At 41.1% G+C, this 18,024-nt stretch overlaps 1 protein-coding gene across 1 annotated transcript in view; it reads left to right on the forward strand.

Moving 5' to 3' along the window:
• Nucleotides 1-18,024, forward strand: part of itpr2 (inositol 1,4,5-trisphosphate receptor, type 2) — a 68,765-nt gene that overhangs the window by 21,958 nt on the left and 28,783 nt on the right. Inside the window, exons 20-37 of the mRNA XM_079253846.1 lie at nt 397-544; nt 2,299-2,446; nt 2,660-2,844; nt 2,959-3,082; nt 3,175-3,232; nt 3,328-3,493; nt 3,824-3,991; nt 4,361-4,447; nt 4,545-4,673; nt 4,805-4,927; nt 5,087-5,287; nt 5,480-5,731; nt 5,838-5,963; nt 6,359-6,487; nt 6,734-6,854; nt 7,142-7,323; nt 7,447-7,589; nt 9,555-9,663. Coding sequence (XP_079109972.1) covers nt 397-544; nt 2,299-2,446; nt 2,660-2,844; nt 2,959-3,082; nt 3,175-3,232; nt 3,328-3,493; nt 3,824-3,991; nt 4,361-4,447; nt 4,545-4,673; nt 4,805-4,927; nt 5,087-5,287; nt 5,480-5,731; nt 5,838-5,963; nt 6,359-6,487; nt 6,734-6,854; nt 7,142-7,323; nt 7,447-7,589; nt 9,555-9,663 — 2,599 coding nt within the window. The remainder of the gene's footprint in view (nt 1-396; nt 545-2,298; nt 2,447-2,659; nt 2,845-2,958; nt 3,083-3,174; nt 3,233-3,327; nt 3,494-3,823; nt 3,992-4,360; nt 4,448-4,544; nt 4,674-4,804; nt 4,928-5,086; nt 5,288-5,479; nt 5,732-5,837; nt 5,964-6,358; nt 6,488-6,733; nt 6,855-7,141; nt 7,324-7,446; nt 7,590-9,554; nt 9,664-18,024) is intronic.

Consider the following 18,024-nt stretch of genomic DNA (forward strand, 5'->3'; position numbering starts at 1 on the left):
ATACAAACTAATATTTTGTTGAACAATCCTTAGAGGCAATCGCTGCTTCAAGTGTTTTCTGTGTCAGTCTGTCTTCTGCACCTGTTGGCAGGTGTTTGACCCACTGCTCATCAGCACAGGTGGTCTAACTTGTCAGGGACAGTTTTTAAAAATAATCTTTTCAACTCAATTCAATTTAAAAGCAATGTCTTATTTCACTAAATTGTCATTTTGGTCTTTTTTTTTTTAAAATAACTTTTCATTCCCCAGTTATTTTGAGTGTCTAATGTGAATCTAGTCTTTTCTTTAATAGAATAGTATGAATAAATTTGAGGACTGTACATGTAACATATACATAATGTTGTACAAAAGCACATTTTGTGAGTCGTCACATCTGGATTTTGGTTGATGCCGCAGGTTCGAGTACGAGTCAACTGACAGTTCAAGAGAAGAGATGAAGAGGAAGTTTGCTGCCACCATGGACTTTGTAGAAGATTATCTCAAAGATGTGGTCGGCCAGCCTTATCCATTTGGGGATAAAGACAAGAATGAACTCACTCTAGAGGTAAAATGTTTTATTTACTTATTTTCAACACAACTGGAGCTGAGGCCTGAGCTGTTGTGCAGTCACTTTAAGAACGTTCTGGTTCGAACCCTTAGTTATAAACATGTTTTTTCAAAGGAACTCCTCCTTCCTCACACAGATGGAAGAAAAAAAAATGCCGGCTAGGTTAATTGGCAATTCTGTATTTACCTTGTGAGCGAATGTGTGTGTGCAGGATTCTTTGTCTTCTAGGTCAATATGTTAGCCCTGTGGAAGCCCGGTGAACTGTTAAGGTTGCACCCCACCTCTCACCTTGCGGTGCTTGGGATAAGCTGCATTTTGGCCTAAATTGGAGTGAAAGATTGCAGAAAATGGATAACTTTAAGATCTAGTGGGGTATTTGGTCTGGTAAAGCCCTGTTAGTTTTCATTCATTCACCTGATCAGTTATTTGAGCTGACAGTAATCATAATATAAGTTTGGTGTCCATTCATCTGTATAAACGCAGCTTCGTGATGCTAACAGAAATGTCATGTTTTCCTCTTGGCTTCCACCTTGTTTTCCACTCAGATTTGACTGGTTCTCACTTTGACATCATATCATTGTGTCACCACCCTCTGCCATTAGATTTAAAGGCATTCAGCAACGGAGTTAGTTCTACCGACTGTTTGTCTCTATGTGAATGCCTTTTAATATTCCACCAGTGCAATTCTGTTTGCAGCAGCTGACATTAACATTGTGGATTTGGTTGTAAAGCAAGAAATGTTATTGATCGAGTTATTGTCACAAATGGCTTTATTTACTTCAGACCGACCCTCTCCGTAGGCTGTCAGATCAGCCTGTGGGCAAAATGAGTGGATTGAGACTCTTCCGCATTAAGCCCCGCCTCCCGCCACTGCACTACATCGGGAGTGCGCACCGCACCTGCTTTCCCCGTCATTGTAACATCTCATAAACAGAAGGATTAGGCTAATATGAACTCAATAAAAAAAAACAAAATACAATGTCAACACATAGCATACAGCCCTACATGTTGGAACCTGAATCAGACCCTGAAAACAAAGTGGAAAACAGCAACCCACAGCAACGAATGCAGCAGGAAGTCTCTCTTTGGTAAACTCACCAGCCATCGTTGGAAATAACTTTATCCCACGTTTTCCACCCGTCTGATGTATTTGTACACGCCCTTGTTAACCAGTAGAAGGTAACCAATCACCGAACCTTATCCCCCGGGACGTCACAAGGATTTCCAAGTAGAAAAAACTCTCTAAAATGACGCGTTTTCGTCGCCATGGAAACCGAACGGAGAGAGTGCTGGAACTCAAACTCAAACATGCATTTAGGTGATACAAAAACAGTGCCGTTCACGTCTGATGAGAATTCAACACTGTAACACTGTAGAAAGCTTAGAAAACTCGAAATACCATAGTAGCACCCCTTTAACAAACTGGGTGTGATTTGATATTGGAAGAGGTGGGAATGAATGTTGTTTGCCAGGTGATTATTCAGAGATAATGCGTTTTTATCTAATTCTGATTGTGTTGATAATTTTGCCCTGTTCCTTGGGGAGAAATGGAACTAACAAACAAAACTGACTATAACTTTTCTTAAAAGTTTTCATCATCTTTGCAGAATGTAAGCGTATTTTGTAATAGGGATGAAGATTACAGAGAAAAAGCCAGATAACCACCAAAATGAGACTTCCATTTGTACAACAGTTGTCAACTAAATTTTCATGATCGAGGATACATTTCGTGTTTAATTTCTCTCTTTCAGGTGGTAAATCTGGCTCGAAACCTGGTCTACTTTGGCTTCTACAGCTTCAGTGAACTGCTGCGCCTCACACGCACCCTCCTGGCCATCCTGGATATCGTCCAGCACCCGCTCATCTTCATGAACAAGCTCAGCAGGAGTCCAGAAGCTGGTCAGTGCAGTTACACAGCGGAGGAGCCTGATTTGTGCCTTATCTTTGTTTAAAATTCTCCCGTTATATTTTTTTTGCATCAGATACAGAAATTCTGATACAGATGTGTAGTTACACATGACTCCATGCAGACCTGTTATTTAACCTGCATGACATGCTGTAAATGGATATAAATGATGAATTTGACACTTGAAGATTAATGTCCTCTTTTAGGTAACAATGTCTTGAGGACGATTCATGGAGTTGGAGAAATGATGACTCAGATGGTGATGAGTCGAGGCGTGCCACACATCCTGCCCGACACAACTTCCCTGCGTTATGCAAATGGACATTTTCTGCTGGACAGCGAGGATGTAATGGTGATGGACACCAAGCTGAAGATCATCGAGATCTTGCAAGTAAGCACACCTGCTGAATGTTGTAGTACTCACTTCTGTTGCACACTTTCACCTGCTGAATTTGGTTATTTTAATTATTTTATGTCCTTTTATTTGTTTATTTTTGTCCTTCAGTTCATCCTGAGTGTGAGGTTGGATTACAGAATCACATACTTATTGTCCATCTATAAGAAGGAGTTTGAAGAAAAGACGTTAGGTGATAGCGCTGCATCTTTGGCTGAAATGCCTTTTGTTACACGTGAGAGATGTTTTTTCATGCAAATTCTGATGTTTTTAATCTTATCAGTTGTCTCTGTTGCAATTTAATGACTCTTGTCACCTTGTCTTTAGCTTCTGAACCAGACATAGATGAGATTGCAGCCAAAGCGGAGAGCATGTTTGCAGGAGGGTAGGTGAAGATATCCTTATCTCTTCATTCAGGGTGCAATAAAACTCGCAAACGTTTCCGGAAACTTAAAAGATGCAAACCTGTATTGACTTCAGCTCTGAGGTGAGTGCAGTGGAGCTGGACGATGAAGATGGCCGAACGTTTTTGAGGGTTCTCATCCATCTCATGATGCAAGATTACCCGCCACTGGTGTCTGGATCACTGCAGCTCATCTTCAAACACTTCAGTCAGAGAGCTGAAGTGCTGCTGGCCTTCAAACGGGTACGAGCACACACACACACACACACACACACACACACACACACACACACACACACACACACACACACACATCATCTGAAAGAATGTAGCTTGAGGCAGTTCCAGTGTGAATGTCAAAAACCCAACAACAGCTATTGTAGGACATCCAGCTTAGAGGTTTTTTAGCTGATATGGAACAACTGCTCGAGTTCCCTTCTGAAACTCTGCGCTGACTTCTTTTTTTATAAAGTTGTTATGGCAGACTTCTTGGCAGAGATTTTCTTTCACTCACTGTTTTTCTTTTAATACCTCTGTCTGTTTTTTTGTTTCATCCATTTGTGTCTGATTCAGGTCCAGCTCCTAGTGTCAGAGCAGGATGTGGAGAGCTACAAGCAGATCAAGGCAGACCTGGATCACCTCCGTCTGGCTGTTGAGAAGTCAGAGCTGTGGGTGGAGAAAAGTGGAGTCTACAACAATGAAGACCTGGGGGTCAGGCAGGGCAAAGAGCCAAACAATGAGGTGCCGTCTAACATCTAAGATTGCTGTTTCCCATGAAGCACTTCTGCGCCGAGGCTTAACCTAAGCAGGACAAAACTCAGCGCCTTACTTTCTTCTATAAACAACAACTTATTTTGTCATTTAATTATAATATTAGATCATCTTTAGATACTTGCATTTAGTTATTTCTAATGCATCATTTGTTTATGATCAAGATGTTTTCTTAGCTCAGTGTGTCGAACTATTACCGTTGTCGTGGTAACCCCTCTGCTCACGTTAACAGCTGGCAATTATTTAGTTGAATTGTGGATCTGTTGTAATTGCATAAAGATGATAAGCTTTGTGGTTGTGTGTGTGTGTGTGTGTGTGTGTGTGTGTGTGTGTTTCCAGGAGGCTGTTCTGAGTCCAGTTCAGGACGGGGATGGTAAACCTCAGATTGATGCCAACAAGGCAAATAACTATAACATAGTCAAAGAGGTGAGTTATTTGTCTCCGTATGCTGCAACAGCAACTTTTTCTCTTTTCCTTTTTGCAGTTTTTGTGTCTAGAAAAAAATGTTCTGCCTTATTTATAGATCCTTGTGCGGCTCAGCAAGCTGTGTTACCTAAGTAAGAAAAGTCGTGTACAGCAGCAGCAGAGGCTCCTGAAAAACATGGGAGCCCATACTGTGGTGCTGGACCTGCTGCAGACCCCCTTTGAAAATGTGAGTTGAATAGTCAACGGCCAGTTTAAATGACTTCTGTGATATGGAATTTGGATGCTTTTTTCTTTTTTTTTTCTTCCAGATTTTCTGATAATATCTGCTTGTTTTTGTTTTGTTTTTTTCCTACACAGAGCGATGAGAAGATGAATGAGATCATGACCCTGGCTCATACGTTTCTGCAGAACTTCTGCAGGGGAAACTCTCAGAATCAAGTTCTGCTGCACAAACACCTGAACCTTTTCCTCACTCCCGGGGTGTGTTGATATAATCATGCTGTGCTTTATTTTCTTTCAAGTCGCAAATACACTCCCTCCAGACAAAAGTTTCTTCTTCTTTTTTTCTTTTTTTTGTCTCAACTTGTTTTCCAAAGTTTACCATCTTCCACTTTAGTCATCACTCCTGTTTTTCACCAGCTTCTGGAAGCTGAGACAATGCGTCACATCTTCATGAATAACTACCAGCTGTGTAACGAGATCAGCGACCGCGTGGTCCATCATTTTGTTCACTGCATTGAAACGCATGGAAGACACGTTCAGTACCTCAGGTTCTTGCAAACCATCGTGAAAGCTGATGGGAGGTATGTGAAGAAATGCCAGGACAAAGTCATGACAGAGGTGAGACTCAAATCTTCCTGAAAGCTCAAGAAAATCTCTTTAAATCTGCTGCTTCCACGACTTTTCTGCCTGAAAAATGAACATAAATTAGGTTGTTATTCATGCTTGAAAAAAAAAAAAACTCTTGCAAACTTTTTTTCTACTCAAGCTTGTCTTTTTTTTTTTCTCCTGCTCATCTTTCTGTTTGTCCAGCTGGTGAATGGTGGCGAGGACGTGCTGGTCTTCTACAACGACCGCTCATCGTTCTCAGTTCTGGTGCAGATGATGGGCTCTGAGCGGGAGCGCACAGACGAGTGCGGAGCCCTGGCGTACCACAACACGCTCGTGGAGCTGCTGGCGGCCTGCACTGAGGGAAAGAATGTTTACACTGAGCTGAAATGCAACTCTCTGCTACCGCTGGACGACATCGTCAAAGTCGTCACTGATGTGAACTGTATTCCAGAGGTAGCGACCGTGTTGGTTTACATGGACTAATTTTGGTAAAATGACATGTTTTATTGGTTATCTGCAAATATTTAGACATTTTATTTTGCATTTCTTTGCCCCTCAGGTGAAAACTGCCTATGTGAACTTTGTAAATCACTGCTATGTGGACACGGAGGTAGAAATGAAGGAGATCTACACCTCCCCCCATATTTGGAGGCTCTTTGACAACTTCTTGGTGGACATGGCCAGTGTAAGGCTCTTACAGGCTGAGAGGTCAAACATGCACCACTTACCAAGACTTACTTAGGCAGCAAATATATGAAAACACTGTATATGCAGAGAAAATGATGGAATACTACAAAAACTGAAATCTAAGTCAGATTAAAAATCTTAAATTTCAGAACACATATGCTTATTTTTTTTAAAGGTAAGATAATTCTTAGTTTTTATGCCAGAGAATTCCTGGTTTTAAGAGTATTTTAACTTGTTTTGGGAAATCTTGACAAGCCAAATTTTCTTGTTCTGTTGGCAGATAATTTATCTTATTTTAAGCAACATTTACCTAATTTATATATTTTTATTTCTTGTTTTTTAAGGCTGTGTTTTTGCAGTGGAGGAGCTTATGGCTAACTTTTTATTTTCAAGGTTTGCAACACCACCACAGACCGCAACCACGCAGACCAGGCGCTGGAGAAGTATGTGACGGAGACGGTGATGGCCATTGTCAAGGGTTTCTTCAGCTCACCTTTCTCTGTGAACCACTCCAACCTGCAGGTAATATTTTCCTTCCTCAGAGAAGCAGGTGAAATATGCTGCAACCCTGAGCTGCTTCACAGTCCAGAAATTTATTTGCACACAGCTTTCCTGCACTTTCACCGAGCTGAGGTGATTTATGTTATCAGCACAAATGTCTCCTACCAGAGATATTAAAGTGTTCCTGACTGGCTTCTCTGCATTACTTCTCTGCACTTATGGCCTTTTAAGAAACAGCATCTCTTGCTTTTTCATCTCTTTTCACAGACAAATCAGTCAGTCTTCATCAAGCTGCTGCAGTCGGCTTTCAGAATCTACAACTGCACCTGGATCAGCTCGGCTCAGAAAGCAAATATAGAGAGCTGTATTAAAACACTGGCTGACGTAGGTGAGTCTTGCTAGTCTGGTCTCCAGGCTTAAAAGAGACATGTTTAAAGTCAAGAACCAATGCATATTAGTGACATTTCTTGTTAATAAATTGATAACTCGGTGCATATTAAATATGGATTTGCTGGGGCTTAGATGATTTCGCTGTATTTGATGTTTGAATGGTATGTTTAGCACTTTGTTCAGCAGTAGCTGTCAGAAAGTGCGTTATAAATAAAGTTGGCTTGGCTTTGTTGATCCAGCAGAAAATTAAGCCTGCTTTGATTTGTAACTGTGTTTTCCCCTCAGCTAAAACACGTGCCATAGCCATCCCAGTCGATCTGGACAGTCAGGTCAACACTCTGTCTCTCAAGGTCCATTGCAACATGGTGCAGCGGGCAGCCAAAGACTGGAGGAGCTCTGCACGCTCCCGACCTCGTAAGGAGCCTCTGGGTGGTCCTGACTACAAAAACATCATTGAGAAACTGCAGGTGTGCTGCTCTGCACTGGGAAACCACTCGCGGCCACTGTCTCATTGTGATGATGGTTATCCGACTTGCTTGTGAAGTTTTTGATGTCGGGCGTGTTTTTGTTTCTTTTTTTGGGATAAACAGGGGGTGGTGTCATGCCTTGAGGAGCAGTTCAGCCCAAGGGTTCAGGCAGAATTTTCTGTGCTGGTGGACGTACTCCACAGCCCAGAGCTGCTGTTTCCAGAAGCTGCACGGTTACGCTGTGAAAGTGGGGCCTTTATGTCCAAGTAAGAACTCGCCCATTTGCTGTGCTGTTGACACATTTCTTGTTTTTGAAGTACTGGATGTCGGGTGACCAGATCTTCTCTTACCAAATGTGGGACAAATACTGAAAATGTGGGACAGTTTGAGATTCCACTGTGCCATGACAAAGTTTTAAAAACTTCTATTCTGCTCCTTGATAACAAAATTACTATACAAACATAACAAATCTGTGATTATAAAGCCTCCCTCTGAGTAGCGCGTTTTTTGTGACTCGTTTTTTTTTGTGCCATTTCATGTCATATTCCCCGCCGTGTGACACGTAAGATTTACTTTGACAAACCCTCTCACAGCCTCCTGGAACAGGTTTAACCCAGGAATATATGCTTTCCCAGTCTTTGTTGTAACAACACTTTCTTTTCTTCTTCGCTGCGGTCATCTCCATGATCAATCGGTCTATTTATTTATTTTCGTTAGTGGGTGCACCGGTGTATCCTAGATGTGCATTAAGTCCCGCCTCCTAGTTTGATTGACATGAGTGTAACTCAAATCAGCAGGCGGTGTGATGTGACAGCCGTCAAATATTTTGCCACACACAATTAGTAAAAGCCAGTTTTGTTTGATTTTTTTTTCCTTCACAAAAGTGAAGACTGGTCGTAGCAATGCGGGACAGCGTCCCGTTTTGTGGGACGTGTGAAAAGTAATAGAAATGTGGGACTATAAGGATGTTAATTCAATCATTGAAACAATTAGTGGAGTTTACAACCAAAAGAACACTAAAACGATTTCGAGACTCTACAATAGTTTAATAAGTAATCTCTGGACCACATCACTTTCTGTAAAAGCTAAGTGGGAACGAGAACTGAATGTTACAATAACAGAGGAGGAATGATACGAAGCTTGTGCATTACTACGGACGTCTGCTAATTCAATGAGCTGGAGAGAATTTAACTGGAAATGTATCATTAGATTCTTTATTACACCACATGTGAAGAGTAAACAACTCCAAATTCAACAAGCTTGTTGGAGAGATTGTGGTAGTGTGGAAGCTCACCACACTCATATCTTCTGGACTTGTCCTAAAATCCAATCATACTGGATCTCTGTCAACACTGAAATACAAAAGGTTCTTGGATAGAATGTCCCAAGAAAATGTACCGTGATGTATTTGGGCAATATTAGCAAAGTAGTACAGGGGGAGGACCAGTACTTAACTAAGATCCTTCTATCTGCAGCACAGAAGGCTATGACAAAACTTTGGCTCAATCCTAAAGGCCCACTAGCATAATAAAGAAAGTATCTCAGATGGAGAAACTAACCTTCATTATTAGGTTAAAAGAATCTGAATACAATAAAAAGTGGAAAAAGTGGATTTCTGTTGTAAATTTGGATACTTAATTATCAAACTTGTCTGGTGCTGGTTATGTATATATGGTAAATTGCCTCCTGTGGACTTTGTGATACATTTGCATATCATGATATCTTGTCTTCTGTTTTTTATACATGAGTGGCCCAACTTTAAAATACATTTGTAAATTTATCTTCATGTACATATATCAGTCGTTTAGTTTAGTTTTTTCTGAATATTGGATATGACCTCCTCCGACTCCACACCTCGTTCTTTTCACTGTTGTTCTGTGTTTGTCCTATATATAACAAAAACTTCAATAAAAAATTAAAGTAACAAAAAGAAATGCGGGACTATCCCGCACAAAGTGTGACATCTGACCACCCTAACTGGATGTCACAGCTTGAAATGCTCAATAGCTATGAGGGAGCGCTGCTAATCCAGCGAAGTTGTTGTTCCTAAATAATTATTCCTTTTAAAAAAAAAAAAAGCAGACAAAACACTATCAAACCTCCATGGTTGCTGTAATTCCATTGTTCTCTCCAACATCTCGGCAATAAAATATTGTTTTGATTTGTGAGTGTGTCACTGATTTAGTAGGACAACCTACAATGATGCAGTACTTCTCCTATTACTCTTCCAGACTAATTAAACACACGAAAAAGCTCATGGATAAGGAAGAAAAGCTGTGTATAAAGATCCTGCAGACCCTCAGAGAAATGATGGACAAGAAGGAATGTTTTCAGGAATCTGTAAGTACTGAGTAAAAACTTTAAATTTTCCATCCGAAAAAAAAAAAGAAGTATCTCATGCTTGCAAAAATGCATTATTATGTGGGAGTATTTAAATTCTTTGCTGCAGATTTGGGCCTGTCTTTATGAGCCAGCAGTGCAGCGGAGTCCTTGTTTCCTCCCAGGTCTTTCGGCCCAGAGCCCAGACTCCCCTCATCAGTATGCTGTGGACCTGTCTATGTTACATAAGGCAGGGAGGCACTTGAGGACACACTCACACTGAGAAGGAGAATAGGAAGGAGGAAGTAAAGGGGAGGAGGCGTGGGGGAGCACTGAACAAACAAATCAATACTGCAGTGAGAGAGGGGTACAGGAGCCCGTGTCCTGCTGTTCCTCCTCTCAGGCCAGAAGGCTGAAAAGTGAGTGATAAGAGTTGGAGATGTAAGAAGGTGTCTGTGAGCATTTATGTTGCTGCGCACCTTAAGTGAGGAAGGTGAAGGCCAGAGTCCAAGAAGTCAGGTTGTTGTGTAGAAGGCTTTAGGAAAGTTTGTTCCAGCTGTGGGAGACGAGATGAAACTTGTGCAGAATGTGCTGCTTCAGTCCAGATTTCAATCTGTGTGCACAAAAACACCTAACGTCTCCAAAGAATTGTCCAGCATTTTGCATTGTTTCAGTCCAGTTTATTCAGCTTAACTATCCTGCAAGTAAACTGGGAACCATGTGTTGCAGTCTTCTGATTTAATGGGAAATTACATAGGTGCCTTCCTAATAAAGATTATTTTGCTCTATCAGTGCTAAACATCTTAAAATAGTGTCCTTTACCCTCTTTGTTGGTGTTAGTGAATCACTAATACTGCCAAGACTACCTTTCTTAGTATCTGACAAACTATGGTTTTGTTTTCCATTTTTTGCATTTGCATCTTATTTAGTCAGGTTATTTATTTATTTGTTAATTCATAATCTGAAGGAAAGGAATGAAATAAATGTGCAAAAGATCTGGGGAACACAATAGTCACTTTAAAAGCAGCTTGGTGCATCTGAGTAGCCAGACAGTGCGATAACGATATGTGAAATGTCAGTTTGTGTAGGTGTTCATGAGTGCTCTCAGGCGAGTATTTGTGGCCTCTATTTGTCATTTCCCTGCAGCCCTGAGTGTGGTGCTGCAGCCTCACCGCACGAGAGAGAGAGAGAGAGAGAGAGAGAGAGAGGGAGGGAGACAACAACGATTGATGGAAATAATGAGAGGGGGAGAGGCAGACAGACAAAAACAGAAGGAGAGAGAGAGTGACAGCATCGGCAGCAGAAGTTGGTGGCTCCCCTGGGGTGCAATGAGTGGGTGGAGGAGAGAGAGGGAGCCATGTGAGGAGCCATGTGAGGGGGAGGGGGGGGGAGTGGGCAGCGTCTGCAGAGTGAGGGTTTGAAGAGAAGCAGAGTCTGCTCAGTCCATGAGGAGACAGGGCAGGGGGTGCGCTTACGTAACAGCCTGCAGTGGCTGAGCCAGCGTCACGTGTATCATCACGTTCTCCCTCCCTCCCTCCCTCCCTCTGTACTCTCACTCCTCTGTCCGATCTCTCCTCCTCCTTTGCTCGCTCCCTGCTTTGTCTCAGTCTATTGCACTCTGCCTGCACACCCAACTTATTCTTTCTATTTCGCTCCCGTCTTGTCCAAGCCAGACCCTGACCTGTGTTTGTCCAGATCATGGCATGAGCACTGGTCACGGTGGAGGGAATGTTGGCGGTCACACTTCAGAGATGTGTTTTCTCTTTCTGATGCACATCACTTGTTTTGGCCACCAGATCAGGGCTGCTATAAAAACATCCATGGAGGATTTATCCTATTTTGTTTTACTATATATTGTTTTTTTTTTTATATATTGGATCGGGTTAGCATTATTTGTGATTCTTGGTGACTGCAGTGACATTTCTAACCTGACATCACAACTCTGAAAATCTACGGTTATTCACATATACAGCATGTAGATACTTAAAAAAAAAAAAAAAAAAAGTAGTCTGGCATGTTGATACCACACAACTGATGTAAGTGAGTTTATACAGCAATAAATACAATGCATGAAGGTCTGAGTTAACTTTTTCCTTGGGTCTATATTTCTGACACAAATCACTGATTCTATTCAGAGTGCCTTAAATAGGTGTGATCACAGATGAAACTACTTGGTACCATTCTCACTAAAAGGATTGTAGCATTTCTGTGGCTGCAGCTTCATTTGGCTTGCCATTAAAAGGTTTTTGAAAAGGTTCCCTGCTGTCGGTATGACTGATTCACTGTTAGAAACTTCTTTTGTTTTACTGCAGTTTTCAGTCTCAGTCTGGGTTGTGGACTGGGAGGCAGGTTGTATTTGGGAATTCTCAAACACTTTTCTCATACACGTAGCCCAAGATTGTTCAGTTTGGCTTCACAGTTGTGGAGCTGAACCGACTGAATCAGAAGAAGCAGCCTTACCGGTATAAAACGCTTTAGGCTTCAGGGGCTTAAACTAAAGTCCAGTGTCTTTCTTTCTGACAAATGAGCACAGAAACCAGTACAGTTGTCTGGCTACTTTATGTCTGTTAACACTGGAGAAAATTGAAATCTTAAGCGGGCATTTTCCATGAATAGGATCAGTTTATATTTGGCTTTAGTCTTTTAATGGGATCTGTTGTCCGTAAGGAAAACAAAACTTTGTTTTCCTTTTAAGCTTACTCTGATTTAGAATAATTTTTAATGTATTTTACATGTTATGCTGTTGCTACATGTCATTTGCTTTTATATGTACACATGTTCAGGTTCTTCACATGAACTGGGGGAAAACCAGTTATGTAATATACACCACACTCGAAGGGTTTCATTTTCCTCCTTCTCTTTCACACTCATCCATGTCATTCACACACTGTCTCTCTTTCTTTCCTGCTTGCCAGGTTTCACACCACCTGCCCAAGGCAAAGCAGATTTACAGATTACCACCCTCTTGATGCTAAGTGCATCACTCACATGCATGTAGACGGAAAGCTTAGACACATGCACTCATGATCCTAGGCATGCAGTGCCATGCTTGGCAGTCTGTGTGTACTCATCCTGAAGGGTTTTCCCCTGGTTTTGGAGTCCTGGTGGACCATAGCCTGGGTTTTCTGGATGGAGTGGGTCAGACAGATGGAGAGTTACATGTGCTCATTTGTAGCTTGTTGGATTTGCCCATTTGAATGATTCAGGCTGACAGAGCATCCTGGATAACATCTGAAAACTGGAATTAGAAGATATCTGACAAAATTAGGACCTTGTATGTATTTAATGTGTGCACATTTATTATTATCCACTGTAAAATATTAACACTGTCTGGAAATCTGTGTGACATGTACAGTAAGTTTTACAGTCCTCATTTTGTGCTGAGGAGGCGTTCCTTCTCTCCTGTTGCACTTATTTCCCTCTATCCATCAGTCAGGTGTCTGTTAGGGGGAGCATAATGCTTTGGTTTCCATGGCGATGGGGGGGGGATTAGCACATGTTGTTTGTCTGGTCTCGTCTGGTCGTGACTAGGCACAAGAGGTCTGTGTATCCCGTTACTTTTTCTTTTTTTAAGAAACTCTTGCTCTTGCTCAGAGCTTCTGAAATAAATATTTATGACTGGATGAGCAAAAATAAAGATTGGATATCTTAAAAGTATTGCAAAACCTGGCCGTTATGAACTGAATCAGAAAATTTAAGTAAGATGATTGAAGTAGACTATGTGCACTAGCTAAACTTAGTTCCTTTTACTTGTAGATGAATATTACACTGAAATAAATCAAATGGTTCATTTGCTTTACAGGGTTTTCCACCTTTTTAATGAGAAAAAAAATGTTTGAATCAAACTAAAAATGTTTTTGTATTTCCGTCTGGTCCATGTGTAAATCTTTAGGACTTGAAGTTCTGAGCGTCATGATCCGAGGACTGCTATGAATGAGATTAATTGTCATTGTGAACAGTGTTTCGACACAGTTCATAGTGTGTTATTTGAATCTTATCGCATGTGAGTTAGACCATTTGTACTCAGGGAGGCACATGACTGACAAGAGGCTGAATGGTATAAACTGCAGTCTGTGTTCTGACTGATTGCTTCTGTGTGTTAACTTTAACTGGTAGAACAAAATAAATACCTTTTAGTAATAATACAAAAGGGGAGTGATTAAAAGAGAGAGATTATTTCTGTTAGGACTGAGGTCAGTCTTACCTCATGATGTGGTCGCCAACACGTGAATGATGTGCCACACCTCTGCTATAAAAATGTTATCAATTTTTCTCCACACCTTCATGATTGAAAAAGGTCTTTGCACTGATTTGACACAACAGATAAGCAAGACGGAGGCTCAGAGCTGAGATAGCTGCTTTGTTAGGCTGCACTTGTGCACACACAGTCAAATGCTAATGTTGGAAGGGGTTATATGTTCCCTTTGTCATACATTCCTATAGTCAATCTGGGATAACACATATGCTCGTATATTATATTGCTAGCTTATATCATGTTTAGTGAATACAGAGCTTGGTTGTTTTTGTTTGTTGTAGACCTGGAAATCTCAAGAGTGGCGGTTTGATTGTGTGGTAATGTGCACACAATAACATAGCTACCCTGCCTTTAACATGTTCATTACGCAAAGGACAGCTAATCCTGAAGAGAAAAGACCCAAAAGTAATTTTATGATGAACCTCAGTTTTTAAATTGAGTGCTTTTTGACTTTTCATGAAGATGGTGATCGCCATCCAAAAACATTTGCATCTGAACCAAATCTTAAGGCAATCTATTCAATCATTCTTGACACTATGATGTAAATTTGGAAATGCTGAGTGAAGCCACTATGAATCGTACATGATCTCATTCTTTGGGGCCACAAATTTAGGTTTAGACAGCAATTATTTTAGTTATGTAATAGAGGATGGATTCAAACGGATGACCAGTTGTAGATTGACAATCATATCCAGTCATAATCCTCAGAAAAAGTTCATTTCTTGTTTCCATAATTAATTTCACTTTTACCAAATGTCCAAGTTCCAGCGAGGGCACAACTACAGGCGCTGCTTGTGAGCGGACTTATCACCAATATTATATCTTCCTAATAAACACAATCAGTGCTTAACAATGTTAGAGAATAACGCTTTCACAGTGAACCGGCAGGTTAACCTTTTTACTGAGTACTTGTTTACGCTGCTGGTCTTGTATTTCCCTGAATCAGTCTCACCAATTGCTCTCACATGCGGGCTTAATTTGTTTTGCTGATGTGCTTGTTTGTTGGGTAAAATCATTTCATGTGCTGTGGGACTACAGCTTGAAAATGTTGTAAAATTGCAGCTCGTGATGCTTGTTTCTCTTGCAGGAGTTCATCAGATGCACATACCGTTTGTTAACTTTTGGCCTGTTTTCAATTCGTCAGAGCATCACATTAACAGTTCATATCCATTCCAAGGAAATGAAGTTGAGGAACAAATAGTTCTCCCAGCCATAACTTCAATAAGCATTGCTTAGTCATAAGCTAAAGTTGGCCTTGTAATTAGCAGTATTAGCATGTAATGCTAAAAAAAAAAGAATGGCTTCAGAATTTTGAATTGAATATTTTTTGGCAGAACAAGTTAAGCACATCTCTAGAGGAATACAGAAAACATAATCCTCAGTGCCATCAGCGGTAATCTCTTTTATACAGGTTTTACACCATGGACTCCTTGTTAACACTGATTTAAACAAAGCTGCCACCCAACGGCCCGACGTGTGCTTTCAGAAAGCGTTCCTGCGCTGCAGAGTCGGAGGCATGGGAACGCAACATGGTCTCTGTCTGGTGTTGCGCAACAGTTTTGCTCCTCATTTCAACTTTACACAGGACAGCTAGGTGGAGTAAAAATGCAACAGTCCCTTCTTGACCAAAGAGGTTGTAGTCATAAACTGGCTTTTATCTCTCCATGTTGTTGTATTTCCATTTCCTGTCTGGCTTTATGCACCTACTACATGTGATACAGCAGTATAATGTGTTTTGATGTGTTCTCTTTCTGTCCTGTTCATGAACTGACTCCTTGGTGCGGTGACTTTGAAAAATATGCATCTGAAATATATTACACTCCTCCATCTTTTTTTTTTTTTTTTCCTAGTTTCAAGGTCACCTTAGATATTGCACAACTTGTTCTTTTGACAATCTGATTGAATTTCCTTCAGTGTTTTCGTATCGTCTGCTAATGTTGCCACTGAAAGAACGCAGAAACAAAGTTTGAAGCTGCATCTTGGAGATTGTGGAAATGAAATGTTTTGGACTCAAATGGCCTGAAAACTGCTGCATTACAATATCCCTATTCCATAAACAAACTCGGAGTCCTCCACCTCTTCTCCACCCGCTCCAATCTTTAACTAGTTTGGAGAACAGTCTTTCTTTGTGATTCCCTGCTAACCTTATTTGAACTGAGCAAATCCAGCGCTGCCCTCTGCCACCTGCATGAGTTTTCAGACCCCCAGAAGAAGCTCATGGTGCACAATGTCTTTGTCTTTTTATCCCTGCTTTTCTCTGGAGTCGGAGAGATTTGCAAACAGCAGAACTGTGAGAGGCCTGGAGGAGGGGAGGGAAGGGGGGAGATGAGGGGGTGTAAAGATGCCAGTGGTGGGGATCGGCAGCTCATCCCCAGCTTGGATACCAGAACCGCAGTGTGGCGTGCCGGTGCACATTTTAAAATATCACGACTGTCTGCTCCTTGTTAGAATTTGTTTGTTCCTTTCTTCGCCTCCTCTTTTTCCTCTTACCTCTGTCAGTTCTTCTGCTTCTATCTTTCTTTCTTTCTTTCTTTCTTTCTTTCTCGTGGCTCTTACATCACCTGACTGGAGTTTTTCTCGTCAATGCAGCAGCAAGCAGATGAGTCAGGCTGGGCTGGCTCGCTTCTACAGCCATCCTGCTTTCTCTCTGCTCTCTCTCTCTGCAGACGTAGCCAGCATACTGCATCACCCAGAGGGGAGGCAAACTAGGAAAGAAAAAAAAAATCTGTCACCCCAACCCTTTCTTTTTGCCACTGCTTCAGAGTAGGAAAACTAACCCGTCTTGTCAGAAAAGGGGAACTGTTAAGTCAAACATCGTTCAGTCAGCAATCAGTCACAGAGCTTTTCTGGAATCTGCTGCTTTATAGTGTTGCTCAGAGTTTGTAGTTGCGCTGAGTGTGTCTCTATTGCTATGTAGAAATGAAAGACTATAGCTCAATGGATCATCACCTTCAGTTCAAAAAGTGTGATTGTGTGTGTATATGAGTGTGTTTGTGCGGCAGCACAGCCAGACAGTGCAAGCAGACAAGTGTCTCTGCTGACTGCAGATGAGATGGAGTGTTTACTGACACAGGGAGCATCAGCTGAACGTGCTCCTCCACATCTATCTTCGGTGCACTTAGTTTGAGGATTTTTAGCTGAACCCTACCTGGCCTGCCTTTGATGGCTGGACACAGGAGAACATCATTTACTGTCAAAGTACTTCTGGGGAAAGTTTGGTTTGCCATTGAAACTATATCAGTTCAGGATATACTTTAGCTGAGAATTACTGCAGTTTATCTTCTCTCTACTTGCTGTAAGTCTTGTCAGCTGCATGCATACATAAATGATGATGAATTGTAATTCACAGAATGTGTTAGCGTTTCTAAAAGTGTGAAGCTCCCAACAAGGGAACATACAAAGTGGCAAAGACGCCAAATGATAGTTGTCTGAATTGCTGGTGTATTTGGAGCACATGCTGCCAAATTATAGAATATCAGGACAAGAAAAAGATGACAAATTCATCAGTTTCTAAACCTGATATTCCTTTAAAAATAAAATTATTTTAAATATGGATTAAAATTCATTTTCTACAAATTTTTTTTAAACAAGAATGGTAATTTAGAAACAACTTATTAATCAATATAATCTGCATAATAACATAAACTGCGGCTTAAATCGCTACTGTATCATTCAGTTTTTATCACCATCTGATAGCCATCATCTACTCCTAACACGTTTCCATGGAAACCATAGGTGGTTCCATCTTCATCATTTAGTTTGAGTCCTCCATCAGTCAGTTTATCTTTTTCCTCATCTGTCCATCCAGTGTGTTGATCAATAACAGTCTAGAGATGCCATTTAAAAAAAAAAAAAAAAAAAAAAAAAAAGCCTATTTGAGTTACGTTACCATAGGAACGGATGCTGACCAGCTTTAAGGGTTCACACTGTCTTCGCATCCTTGTACAATAATGATAGATGGTGACAAACACAATGCAAGTCATCACCTGCCAATCACTCGCTCTCTGATTACACAACCACAGAGGTGAGATTATCTCCATGAATCTTTTCCAACTCGGTTCTGCTCATCATCATCATCATCATCATCATCATCATCATGCCAAATGTCACAGGAGACGCAGAAAGAT

The sequence above is a fragment of the Telmatherina bonti genome, assembly GCF_933228915.1.
Source record: "Telmatherina bonti genome assembly, chromosome: 2".
NCBI lineage: Eukaryota > Metazoa > Chordata > Actinopteri > Atheriniformes > Telmatherinidae > Telmatherina > Telmatherina bonti.